This window comes from Euprymna scolopes, chromosome 6 (assembly GCF_053919585.1).
Source record: "Euprymna scolopes isolate OS-2025 chromosome 6, ASM5391958v1, whole genome shotgun sequence".
In the NCBI taxonomy this organism is placed as follows: Eukaryota; Metazoa; Mollusca; class Cephalopoda; order Sepiida; family Sepiolidae; genus Euprymna; species Euprymna scolopes.
In genome coordinates this window covers 114,360,587-114,373,661 of record NC_136487.1, presented here as the reverse complement: position 1 = coordinate 114,373,661, position 13,075 = coordinate 114,360,587, and the positions used below count along the sequence as shown (strand labels likewise).

At 33.2% G+C, this 13,075-nt stretch overlaps 1 protein-coding gene across 1 annotated transcript in view; it reads left to right on the top strand.

Moving 5' to 3' along the window:
- The window catches only part of LOC145277892 (interference hedgehog-like), a 242,664-nt gene that overhangs the window by 94,463 nt on the left and 135,126 nt on the right, over positions 1 to 13,075 (top strand). Inside the window, exon 2 of the mRNA XM_080129887.1 lies at positions 11,379 to 11,548. Coding sequence (XP_079986013.1) covers positions 11,482 to 11,548 — 67 coding nt within the window. The 5' untranslated portion in view covers positions 11,379 to 11,481. The remainder of the gene's footprint in view (positions 1 to 11,378; positions 11,549 to 13,075) is intronic.

Here is a 13,075-nt window from a genome sequence, read left to right as displayed (position 1 = left end):
ATTTTGGACAGTATAGAGAGATTGCAGAACAGGTGACTTCGATGATATGACCACTTGAAAGAACAAATGAGTTTTTAAGTTAGATGTAGAATCGTTATGGCAGCAGGTTCAGTTCACAAATGAAGGTCCAGGAAAATATGAAAAACAGCTATAAAGATGGACTTGAAAAACATAAAATTCTGGCTAGAGATAGATTAGTTTGAAAGTCAATTTCTTAAAGCCGTAGGAATAAATCAACATTCTTTTTAACTGATTACATAAGGCTTGAGTTAAACACATTAACATGACATTCATATTTTATAATTTATTTTGGGTATAACTTACATGTCAGGTTATCCCCTATTTCTTTGACATTAGTAATTTTGATAAAGAGAAAATACACTTTTAAAACTTTAGTTTTTTTTTGTTTTTTTTTTTTTGGCAAATATCGCTTTGTGTTAAAAACGAAAATTTAATTTCCCATTGATTTCATTAAACCTCATATTTAATCTATTCAACAGCTTTTGTTTTGATTACTAAGACCGGGTTTGTATTACTGTACACATAGATTCAAAAAACAAATATATAACAAATAAATGTTATCAAAGGCAAGATAAGTTACTTTTCTACCAAACTGGATATAATTTTCGTGTTTTTATTCAATTTAACATGTTTATTCTGCTCGAAAAACATACAGTGTTTACCGATGTATTGGAAAATTCAAAATGGCGCCCGACTCTCTTTTAACACGGTAAGTTCGGGAAAAGGTGTTATAAATAATAAACTAGACAAAATACTGTTAGAAATTCGCTCAATATATGTTACCGTGACATAACTTGACATATATTCGGTGGGTTTTTAATAGCATTTTGTCTAGTTTATTATTCATAACACCTTTTCCCAAACTTACCGTGTTAAAGAGAGTCGGGCGCCATTTTGAATTTTCCAATACATCGGTAAACACTGCATGTTTTTCGAGCTGAATAAACATGTTACATTGAATAAAAAACACAAAAAATATATCCAGCTAGGTAGAAAAGTAACTTATCTTGCTTTTGGCATCATTTATTTGTTATATATTTGTTTTTTGACAACTTTTTTGAATCTATGTGTACAGTAATACAAACTCCTAAGACCATAGTAAGAGTGGGAGGAGCCACCATCTCCCGTAGTCCACAATCGTCTTTTTGCCACCAATGACACTATGAAGAAATCTAATTAGTTAATTTTTCAAATTTCGCCAATGATATCCACTTCTTTCCTTTGTTTCAGGTGAACATTATTGGGTCTACATACACCAGTATAACATTTTATAATCTGTGTATTAATAACACTGGAGCAGTGGGTAAATTGAGAAGACGCGATTCTGGGTTCAATCCTTATCTGAGGATGCAAAAATTTTTTTACATTTATTCTTATCGCCTGCCATTTTACTTTGATGGGATATTCAATTTTATTTTATTTTTTTATTAATAGGATGCAAAATGTTTTTTCCTAAGCCGTTGTCTGTTCAGTGAATTTTTTATTAATGAAAGTAAAGACTGCTGGGCAACACAGGTTAAAGATGGCTAGTTATGTATTAGGTGGATGCAAAAAATAATGTTTTTTTACTTGGCAAATATTATCAAAAAACATTTTTGCACCAACCTTACAATGGACTCTTCTAAGTGATTAATTATCAGACAAACCCAACAGATGAATTTGATTATAGTTGATTTTCTTACAGACTTGTTGGCCTGTGATAGCATGCTTCTAGTCTACCTTACTTTCACTGAGTGGTGTGCAGATGGTCAAATATCTCCAGGCGTCTATTGAAGGTAGGATGAGGCCAACTAAACAGACATAAGATGACATTTTTTTTAATTTTAGCACTGATGAATCAAGTTTTAGAAGCTAACCAGTTTCAGAAAGTGCTATTAGCTTTTTATTATATATATGAGGATAGCTCTTTTTTTTTTTTTTTTTTTTCTTTTTAAGCAAAAAAACTCAAAGTTAAAGAGCTATGAAGATGAGACTAATACCATTAAAACTAGCGACCGTTTGTGCTCCAAATTCATTTTTCTATAGTCAACAACACCGGATATGTACAGATTTGCAGTTTTGGTTCCCTAGATGTAAATTCACTGAAACTTTTGTGTTTATGAATATTTTCTCTGTATTCGGACGATGTATAATCTCTGAAAAGAGATCGCTACAGAAACATGTATGCACATATATAGCTCATGATGCTTTTTGAATATTGTATATATGGATAAACTAGTGCACATCCCCCCTCGATAATAAATAACGCACTTACTATCTTGATATATTACTGAAATATCCATATAAAATCCTAGAATTGTCAGTAATTTAATTTTTCATAAATGAATTGATACTTCATAAAGGAAAAAAAAATCTCACCCGTCTCTTATAACGTGGATGATATCTTTCTGAATTCACTTAAGGCAGCAGGCTAAGTCTGAAGTGGTTGTCGGACTTGCTATTTGCTCTCTGGCTTTTCATTTTCCACTTAAAATGGTTTCGTTCAGAAGAGGGGGATAGCCAAAGGCAAAGGTTTTACATGGTAATTTTTTGTGAGATGATGAAAATAACCTCCCCCATGCGCGCGCGTGTGTGTAAGAGAAAACTCTAGCAGAGTGCTCGATTATTAAGAAAACAAAAATATAAGAGCAAAATATTATACGTATCAGAACAATATGAGTACCGTCAGTTTCAAATCTAAACAAAGTGGACATATAATTAGTCTCCTTCACTGGACTCTCTTCAGCCTCTGCTTATGTGTCTGCCCCTGTGGAACAATTTGTTTTTCTTTCATGTAAAAAAAACATTCACTGTGCAAACAAGCAAACACTATTATCATTTTTCTTCCCCCCCCCCCCAGTATATCACAGATGTAATCCCTGGAAGGATGGGTGGTATCATGGCCTGGAAGATAGCATTGTTCTGTTATCAGGAAACTATCCCCACTCCTGGAATTGAACATGGAAAGATAGTAATAATAGTACAGGAATATTAGTAATGCTAGAATTTCAGCTTTCGACACCTGTACCAAATGTTTGTTCACAGGACGAAGCAGGTGCTAGTGTGATCACAAGAATTAGAAGTGGATGGAGTAAGTTCAGGAATGTTAGCACTTTCGACCAAGGGAAGAGGTTATCAGTTTTGTGTACGTACTGTACTGATCTATGGAAGAGAAACTTAGCTAATAAGGGTTGAGGACATGCGTTGCATGGCGGGAAATGATATAGGAATTATACAATGAGTATGTAATGCAAGTCTTAAAGACAAGTTTAATTCTGATGACCCCCAGGGGAAGGTTTGATCTGGATAGTAGAGAGGGCATAGGGCATATGTACAGAACAGGGGCATTTTGATGGTATAGTCATGTTGAAAGAATTAATGAGAATTCTTTAGATGTAGAACAGTTGAGGTAACAGGTTTAGTTCACATGAAAAGACCAAAGAAAACATGGAAGTAATAGAAGTGCGCCTGAAGGATAAATAAGTACCTGGGCGAAGATAGGTTACTTTGGAGGTCAATTTCTTAAAGCTTTACTGTCAGCATGTAAAACGAACGTTCAACCGAATGATGACAATAGGTGTGATAGTAATATTCTATGACTTGGTTTTACTCCAATAAATTGCTTAAGTATGAAACCCAACAAAATGTTGAGTTTTCAGTATAGGAAATCTATAGCATTCTATAAATTTTGATAGATTGAGAATTAAGAAAAAGAATGCAGAAAAAAGAACGAAAAGGCATGGTCATCATGATAATGATGCTACAGAAACGCGTTTTACTAAATTTGTTACTGGTGTTCAGGAGTGGCAGTTGGATTTGGATAACTTACATTATGGGGGGATCAACTCCTCCCAATCTCTCTATATTACTAATGAAAGCAAAAGCTGTCCAAATAGATTGGAAATAGTGAAATGTTTTTAAAAATACTGACTGATAATTGCCATGAACAGATTTAAGTATTTGCCTCTTGTTAAAAATGCTGGCAATATTAGAGAACTTTGAACAGAAAAAAAAAGGTGAAAAAAAAAAAAATCTACGTAGATTTTAAGTTTTTTTTTTTTCAAACTGATTGTTTTGATTTTCTACAATGCTATTAAAAAAAATAACATATCCGTCATGTGTCTACCACAGATCGGATTGTTTAGTGTAGTGCAAAGTATTTGAAAATAATTTAAAAAAAAAAAAAAAATGTAAAAACAGTTTTAGTAAGTTAAAAATATACAGATCTCTCAAATTAAATATTTGGATAAATTAAGTTTCTAGGACTCCAGAAAATAAGCAAAATGAAAGATGACTTTGGGTCGGCACTGGTTGACTGTCATTGCACACGTGGCATCTATAAATAGAAAATAAGTTTTTCGTCATAAAGGTTGATTCTTGATATAAGAAAATGTTTGGTTGAAACCTAATTGATCCAAATATTTGATCAATTAATGATGGTTATTTTATTTTTACTTTTCGATTTTTTTTTTTTTTTTTTTTTCTTCGGTTGTTAAAAGTATGAAATTGAATCTTCACTTAAGTGGAGAATGTCGGCCATTTTGGCTATCACTTTTCAAAGCCTTTGCAAATAGCAAATCAGAAAAAAAATGTTTAAAAACTGTTCCAAAATTATTTAAAAGCTCTGCAGATCAATAGATTAAATGTTCTTTCATTTGATTTTCATATGATGATTTTATCTCCCTCCCACATTAGGTACACTAGGGTCGAAAAGTGGGATTGAAAAGTCAGTCAGAAGAGGAGCACTCTCGGCAGTCTCATTAGAATTCCCCAGTAAACGTACTTCTTAAAGAGAAGACAAAGCCTAGGAGATTGGATCACCAGAACTGCAACACCCACACACACACCAGCAACACACCACAATTAACAGAGAAAAGTCCTATTTCCAGAAATGGTTTAAACTCTGTTGCTTTTTGTGTTGAGGGGGGAAAAATGCCACAACTTCCATTGTCTTTTTTTTTTTTTTTTTTTTCTGTTGAAAATTCTTGATGCTGGCCAAAATGTTATTCATGTGAAAGAAAGCAAGATATTGTCTCTACATCATATAATTAATTTTATATATTATTTGAAACTGCTATTTTTGAATTTCTGTAAAACACTTTTTGAACACTTCTGTGGAGACCATTTCGGCCACTTTTCTGTGGAGACCGTTTCGAACACTTTTTTGCGGAGACCGTTTCGAACACTTTTTTGCGGAGACCGTTTCGAACACTTTTCTGCGGAGACCGTTTCGAACACTTTTTTGCGGAGACCGTTTCGAACACTTTTTTGCGGAGACCGTTTCGAACACTTTTTTGCGGAGACCGTTTCGAACACTTTTCTGCGGAGACCGTTTCGAACACTTTTCTGCGGAGACCGTTTCGAACACTTTTCTGCGGAGACCGTTTCGAACACTTTTCTGCGGAGACCGTTTCGAACACTTTTTTGCGGAGACCGTTTCGAACACTTTTTTGTGGAGACCGTTTCGAACACTTTTCTGCGGAGACCGTTTCGAACACTTTTCTGCGGAGACCGTTTCGAACACTTTTCTGCGGAGACCGTTTCGAACACTTTTCTGCGGAGACCGTTTCGAACACTTTTCTGCGGAGACCGTTTCGAACACTTTTCTGCGGAGACCGTTTCGAACACTTTTCTGCGGAGACCGTTTCGAACACTTTTCTGCGGAGACCGTTTCGAACACTTTTCTGCGGAGACCGTTTCGAACACTTTTCTGCGGAGACCGTTTCGAACACTTTTCTGCGGAGACCGTTTCGAACACTTTTCTGCGGAGACCGTTTCGAACACTTTTCTGCGGAGACCGTTTCGAACACTTTTCTGCGGAGACCGTTTCGAACACTTTTCTGCGGAGACCGTTTCGAACACTTTTCTGCGGAGACCGTTTCGAACACTTTTCTGCGGAGACCGTTTCGAACACTTTTCTGCGGAGACCGTTTCGAACACTTTTCTGCGGAGACCGTTTCGAACACTTTTCTGCGGAGACCGTTTCGAACACTTTTCTGCGGAGACCGTTTCGAACACTTTTCTGCGGAGACCGTTTCGAACACTTTTCTGCGGAGACCGTTTCGAACACTTTTCTGCGGAGACCGTTTCGAACACTTTTCTGCGGAGACCGTTTCGAACACTTTTCTGCGGAGACCGTTTCGAACACTTTTCTGCGGAGACCGTTTCGAACACTTTTCTGCGGAGACCGTTTCGAACACTTTTCTGCGGAGACCGTTTCGAACACTTTTCTGCGGAGACCGTTTCGAACACTTTTCTGCGGAGACCGTTTCGAACACTTTTCTGCGGAGACCGTTTCGAACACTTTTCTGCGGAGACCGTTTCGAACACTTTTCTGCGGAGACCGTTTCGAACACTTTTCTGCGGAGACCGTTTCGAACACTTTTCTGCGGAGACCGTTTCGAACACTTTTCTGCGGAGACCGTTTCGAACACTTTTCTGCGGAGACCGTTTCGAACACTTTCTGCGGAGACCGTTTCACCAACTTTGAACAAAATTATTTTAAGCTATTCCTGTTTTTTTTTCTACTATTAATGGTTTGCATATTATAAGGAGTTTGCTCCCTTGTGAGATTCAATTTTTGTAAAATATTTGATAATGAATTACTAAATTTGTTACCAGTGTTCATGAGTTGCAGAAGAACAACTTATACTGTGAGAGGATTATCTCCTCCTATTCCTTTTTATTAATATTACTAATTAAAACAAAGATAGTCAAAACAGATCAGAAATAATTTTTAAGTACATGAACTGATACTTGCCATAAAATGATTGACCAAACAGATTTAAGTTTTTTTTCAAGGAGTCACCACTTATCAAGGCCTGAAGGCCACTCAATAATATAGATTAATAAGTCTAAGTTGGTCACTGAGATCACGGCATGCTCATAGTGGTGGAAATTGGATAAAATTTGATTAAGAGAGCAGCTCAACAAAAACTTGTTTACATTGGACTTGAAAGGCGATCATGTAATCATCTGAAAAGCAGGCTAGTGGAACAGTTCCACAGGTGGGCAGTTCTAGGAAATAAGCTGTGTTTATGGACTTTGTGTTTAGATTTAGGTACAGATAGTGGGGAAAATTGTTGGTAGTGGTCCTAGCTAGACGAGTGTTTTTTTTTGTGTGAAAGTTTGGCAAAGGGTTTAGGCGAAAGATTGAAGCTCAGATGAGCACTTGCCATGCAAATAGTGATTGAGCAGAGACTGGCTCGTAACGTCTCTTCTGCGGGAGAAGAGATTGCAGAGACGAGAAAAGAGCATCATCTTTTACTAGGTTTATGTACTTCTTAGTAAAAATGCTCATTAACATCAAGGAAATCAAGAGACGAAACTTTACTTTGTTTATATGATAATTAACTTGATGTGCTGTTGAATTTGAAACGGCTACTTTTTGAATTCTTGTACAACAAAGTTGGGCGCTTTTCTAAGAAGTGTTTCACAAACTTTGATTAACTTAATTGATTTCAGCTGTTCCTATTTTTTTATTTTGTTTTATTTTTTTTCCTAATATTTTTGGCATAGCATATTAAACGGTTTGCTTCTTTTGTGGGATTAAATTTCCATAAACTAATTTAGCTCTTATTCTATCATTAATTTTTAATTACCAATCCTGGATTTTTCCCCCAAGGGGTTTGAAAACATGTACTAGCTGTACCTCTCTGGTGTTGCCCGGGAATCTTAATTTTTCGTTTTTATGTTGTTGTTTTTTAATTTTTAATGGGAGTTCAAAATTAAATTTAATTAGTGACGTTTGGTTTTCAAATTAATAATTGAAACAAATGTTATAAAGCTATAACTAATTTTGCTAATGTTAGTATGGCACTTGTACGAAGGTACATTTTTTAAATTTTGACTTGGACATTTGGAGAGTGCATAGTAGGGGCAGACAAATGCAATTTCAGGACCGAATCGAAAATCTCACAATAAATGAGTTTTTTGTTTGTTTGTTGTTTTTTTTTGTTTTTGTTTTTTTGTTTTTTCTTAAATTTATTTAAATACCGCAATTCTTTTTTAAACAATTTTTTTTAACAATCAAAATTCTGAAATTTTCGAATGCGTGTTTTTTGGGTTTTTTTTTTTAATTATAAATTTATTGAATTAAAATAAATATAAAAAAAAAACTTGTAACACAAAATAGTTTTGTTTTAAATAATAATTATAAAATTATTTAACTTGTATAAAGATTTGCTAAGAATTTGGAGGCTGAAGATGATTAAAATCAACTGTTTAAATACTTACTAAATATTTTTAACATTTCAAAGTGTCGTTGAGTAATTTTTTGTAGTTTCTTATCCAAAATAGTGGACGCCTGTGATGTCAGTTAATTGTCTACTATATTAAAGGGTTATATTTTGAGCTTATATTTTGGTATCATAAAAAAGACTGATTTCAATTTTCACAATAAAATTGACAAAAATCTTTAAATAGTAAATTGTTTATTGTAAATGGATCCAAAATATAACCTTTTAAAATAGCAGACGATTAAGTGACGTCACAGTGGTCCGCCATTTTGGATGAAAAACTACAAAATCCTCGAAATATTTTTTTGTTTCCAAACTATTAGCAAAAACTTAAAATGGTTTTTTTGCTTACAAAAATTTAGTATTTTATACTATTAATATTAATAATCGATTAATAGTTTTAAAAAAATCATGAATAAAAATATAGTTCACAGATATACAAAATCGGTCATACAATTTGGTCTTTGTTATAATAGCGACAAATGAAATATTGAATTTTAAGTAAACCCAATGGTATCAACTTGTCATGTCACAGTAATGAAAATATTAAAAAATTACGAAAAACGATCAGGTAGAAAATTAATTAATAATGAAAATAGTTTCCAAAGACAATTAGCCAAACTTAAGTTAAGAAAAGAAAATGGAGTTCTTATCGTAATAAAGGGAAGTAAATATTTTCTGAAAACTGAAAATCTTTGGCCGATTTAGCAAAACTTAATTTTTGCCAATTATCTTTAAAAACTGTTTTCTCTAACTAATTTCCTACCTTATTGTTTTTCGTCATTTTTGGATATTTTCATTATTGCGACATGGCAATTAAGTAGATATTGGTTTTACCGGAAATTCAGTCTTATTTTATTACAAATAATGAAGAACCCACAATTTTATTAATATAGACACATAATCTATGTATCTATATTAATAGGGGAATAACGGTTTTCGGTGCTAGTGTATACAAAGGATTCCAAATTTCTGACTTCAGAAAATTTAGGCCACATCAAATACGGCATTGAATTAACATAAATATAATTAGCATGAGCCAGATTTGGGGGAACGGATAAGCATTCAAAAGCCTTTTTTAATGGAAAAAAAATACTTAGAAACGAAATTCCTGTTTGTTATATTTATTTCTTTACCATTTTTTCGGTTTGTTGTCTATAGTAATAAATGCCGGAAAATTCTTTGAACTGTTTTTTTTTATAGTTTATTTCTGTTCAACTTTTAAGGTCGATAAAATTAGTTACAATAGATAAAAGTAACCAATAAAAAAAACAGAAAACGAAGTATTTTTTGTTTCTAAATTTTTTTTTTTTTTAATTCAATCTTTTGATTGGGTGAAGAGGCTGATTGAAAGACTGCACGAATCAAAATGGAAGCTATGTCATTTGATATGACACCGGTCAGCTAATATCACATGAACTAAATTTTCTTGGGGAGGGGGCAGAAATTTGGGATCCCTCTCGTACACTAGCACCCAGTTTTGTAGTATATCATTCCTCCTCTTTCTCTATTTGTGTTTGCATTAATGAAATCATACAGTTAAACAGTATGGATGATGAATTAAACTTAATGTGTTGGACATACAAGTTCGGTCATAATATATTTTATTTCAACATAAACCTATTAGATGCTTTGACTTAAGTTTGAACGAATGTCACATTCTCTGCTTCCAGAATCGCTTCAAAATCATATTTTATTGCCTCTTTTGTTAATTATATCGACTATGAACATAATCTCAATTTGAAAAGAAAAATGTTTAATTTACGGACTGTGTTGAAATAATAACGTTATTTAGAAACTGATTCTTAACATGGGTGGTAACTATTCTGTACTTTCACCTAACAATTTAGTAAACAAAACTTAAAAATCCTATCTAAAATATAGCACGGTCTGTAAACTGCAGAAGTGTCAATAATATTCCCTTAGAAATAATTTTCGGGTTTGTTTTCCAATCCACATTGATTCGAAAAATTGATTAAAAATAACAAATAAATGTTACCAAAGGCAGCTTAACAAATACATTGTGGTCATTTGTTCTTGTGCTCGTATACCGCTCGATATTACTTGTTTTTCGAGCCGAATAAACATTATACATCAAGTAAAAAAAAAACATTAAAAACTTATGCAGCTAGATAGAAGAGTAACTTATCTTGCTTTTAATAACATTTATTCGTTGTATATTTGTTTTCGTTATTACTAATATCAGTGGAATATGTTGTTTTTAAACAAAATCCAATACGAAATACAATTAAAAGAATTGTTTTTTTTGTTTGTTTTTGTGGCATCAGAAAATAGGCACAAATTTTTCGATACCCCTCCCCCATTTTTTTTTTTTTTTTTCGCTTCTGATTAATCGTCCTAACACTAATTGGTCCGCCGAAAAAGGAGGGATTGGACCTAGTAATTTTCTCTCGTTCGTTTGTCTGCAGTTTTCTCAATAACCATGCCTTGGATTTATTATTATTATTATTTTGCACAAACATTAGTCAGGATGAAAGTAAATTTTTTCCAGAACAGATTATCTGGGATAACTCTGGTTGTGTGTCTCCCCCCCCCCCCCGGAGAACATTATAGGGGTAAAATTGCCCCCAAATCATTCATCCGTTTGTACTTTTCTTCGATAACCATGCCTTGGATTTTTTGAAATTTTGCACAAATATTAGTCATGTTGAAAGTAAATTTTTCACTCATGGAGGGGGGGGGCACATGCTCGACTTGTTATTATATAGATTTTAAAAAAAAAATCTTGATGCTTCATTCATGTAGTGAAACTTGGGCTGCAATTTTTGTGTAAAAAATGTTTTAAGGCATCAAAAAACTATTGATTTATACATTTTACTTACAATTCCTCATTCTTAGCTATTATTGCATGTAGTAAAACTTGAACCTTCAACCTTCACAATTATGTCACTTAATATTTGTTTGACAATGCTATTTGCTATTAGGCCGTATGTCCATTGTTTGTGTCTGGGAGGGGGGAGATAGTGTCCTTAGAATTTTATGTTCACTGGTTGTTGAAATGTCTTATGATTTGATTTTTTAATATTCAATTTAAATCAAATAAATTTTTTTAATTTTTTTTTTTTTTTTTTTGAAAGAATATTTGAATATGTTTTATCTATGAATTATTGTTTGTTTCAGATCTGACTGTAGTAGCAAAATCACCAGCATCATTATCATCATTGGATGAGTGAATTACTCTCATGCTTCCTTTCTTCAATCTGACACTTCTTGGCCAGCAACAATGAAAGTTCGACTTTTCTCTGAAGATGTCTTCTTTTTCATTTTAATGGCCACAGTGATTAATGCAGGTAAGTCCAATATACTTTAACTCACAGCTGGCTTCCAATCTTAACTACCTTTTTAGTAAGATTTATTTTGGCCATTAATAAATAACTAAAATGACAAACTGCATTGACTACCCACAATTAAACCTTATATACTAGAAAAACTGACCTGTTGGATCACCCACTGAGCTATGGTTAGATTGTTTGAATCAGGAAAGAGTTTTGAAAAGCCAATTAAATATTTAAAAGAATAGACGATTCAAGATTTCCTTCTGTTCACTATATATCTCCCCTTTCTCTAAGTATAGGTTAAATATTATTACTGCTTGTGGTAATATTCTCTTATTTCTTTTTATTACATTCAGCAGTTAATATGCAGAGAGTGATTAGTTTGTAGAAATAGAGCAGGAAAACGGAAGGGTCAAACAACATACAGTGTTGGTGAGTTGATAAGAAATTACAGTTAATTGAAACAATTAAAAACATAACTTTTCACCTAAACGCAGCTTCCAAAACTGAAGAATATTTTAGCATGTATCTTATGTAATAGGAAAGAAGTAAACAAAAAGTAAAATTAAAGCACTCTCACACACACACACACACACGTTTCTGTATACATTTTTACTACGAGGGATAGTAATTACATATAAATGAATAACACAAAATTCTCTCTTAGATAGTTCAATAGTGCAATATATATATACTAGCATGGGTGCCCGGCGTTGCCCGGGTGTTTGGAGGTGTATGCTGAGCAAAAAAAAGGGGGTAATTTTTTAAACTTTGACCCCTATTATGACCCCTGAAAATTTATTGTTTTGGGCTCAAATCAAGTTAAGTTAGATCCATGTCCACGGAAGCTATATCTAAAATTTAAAGTGTGTAGACCCAAAATTGTCGGAGAAGTTTGGTAGAGTTCTCAAAGCTCAAATCGTTGAACTTTGACCCCTTAATCGCCAAATTTCTGGCTAAAAACCGATCACATAGATTTTTCCAAATCTCAGTACCCTGTATATCAAATTTCGAGTCTGTAGACTAAAAATTGACAGAGTTATTTCGTAGGGAAATGTACACACACACACACACACACACACACTTTCACTTTTATAGATATATAGATTTAAAATTTGAGTCTGACAGAATGACAAAATTATATTGCAAACCGATATATTAAACAAACGAACTTCAAAGAGACAAATGAACACATAAGTAAAAACAATTTGTATTAGAAAACATTTATTATTCCACGTCTTTTTTTTACAGACCTGACGACTGAGGTTCGCTCTTAATAAAAATTGTTTTTTATAGTCTTAATTTTGACTTCCTTTTTCATAAAAAACTAAAAAAAAAATCAAGAAAGAAAAGAAATTTAATTTTATTTTTTCATTAATTTCTTTCTGTGCAAAGCAATTCTTTCAAACTTACTCTGTTTCCAAAATGTTTTTATTTTATTCCCCTCCCCCTTCATTCATTTTCCTCCGCATCCTGGCAAGATTACTGTACACATAGATTCGAAAAAATAGTCAAAAACAAATATATAAATAAATGTTATCA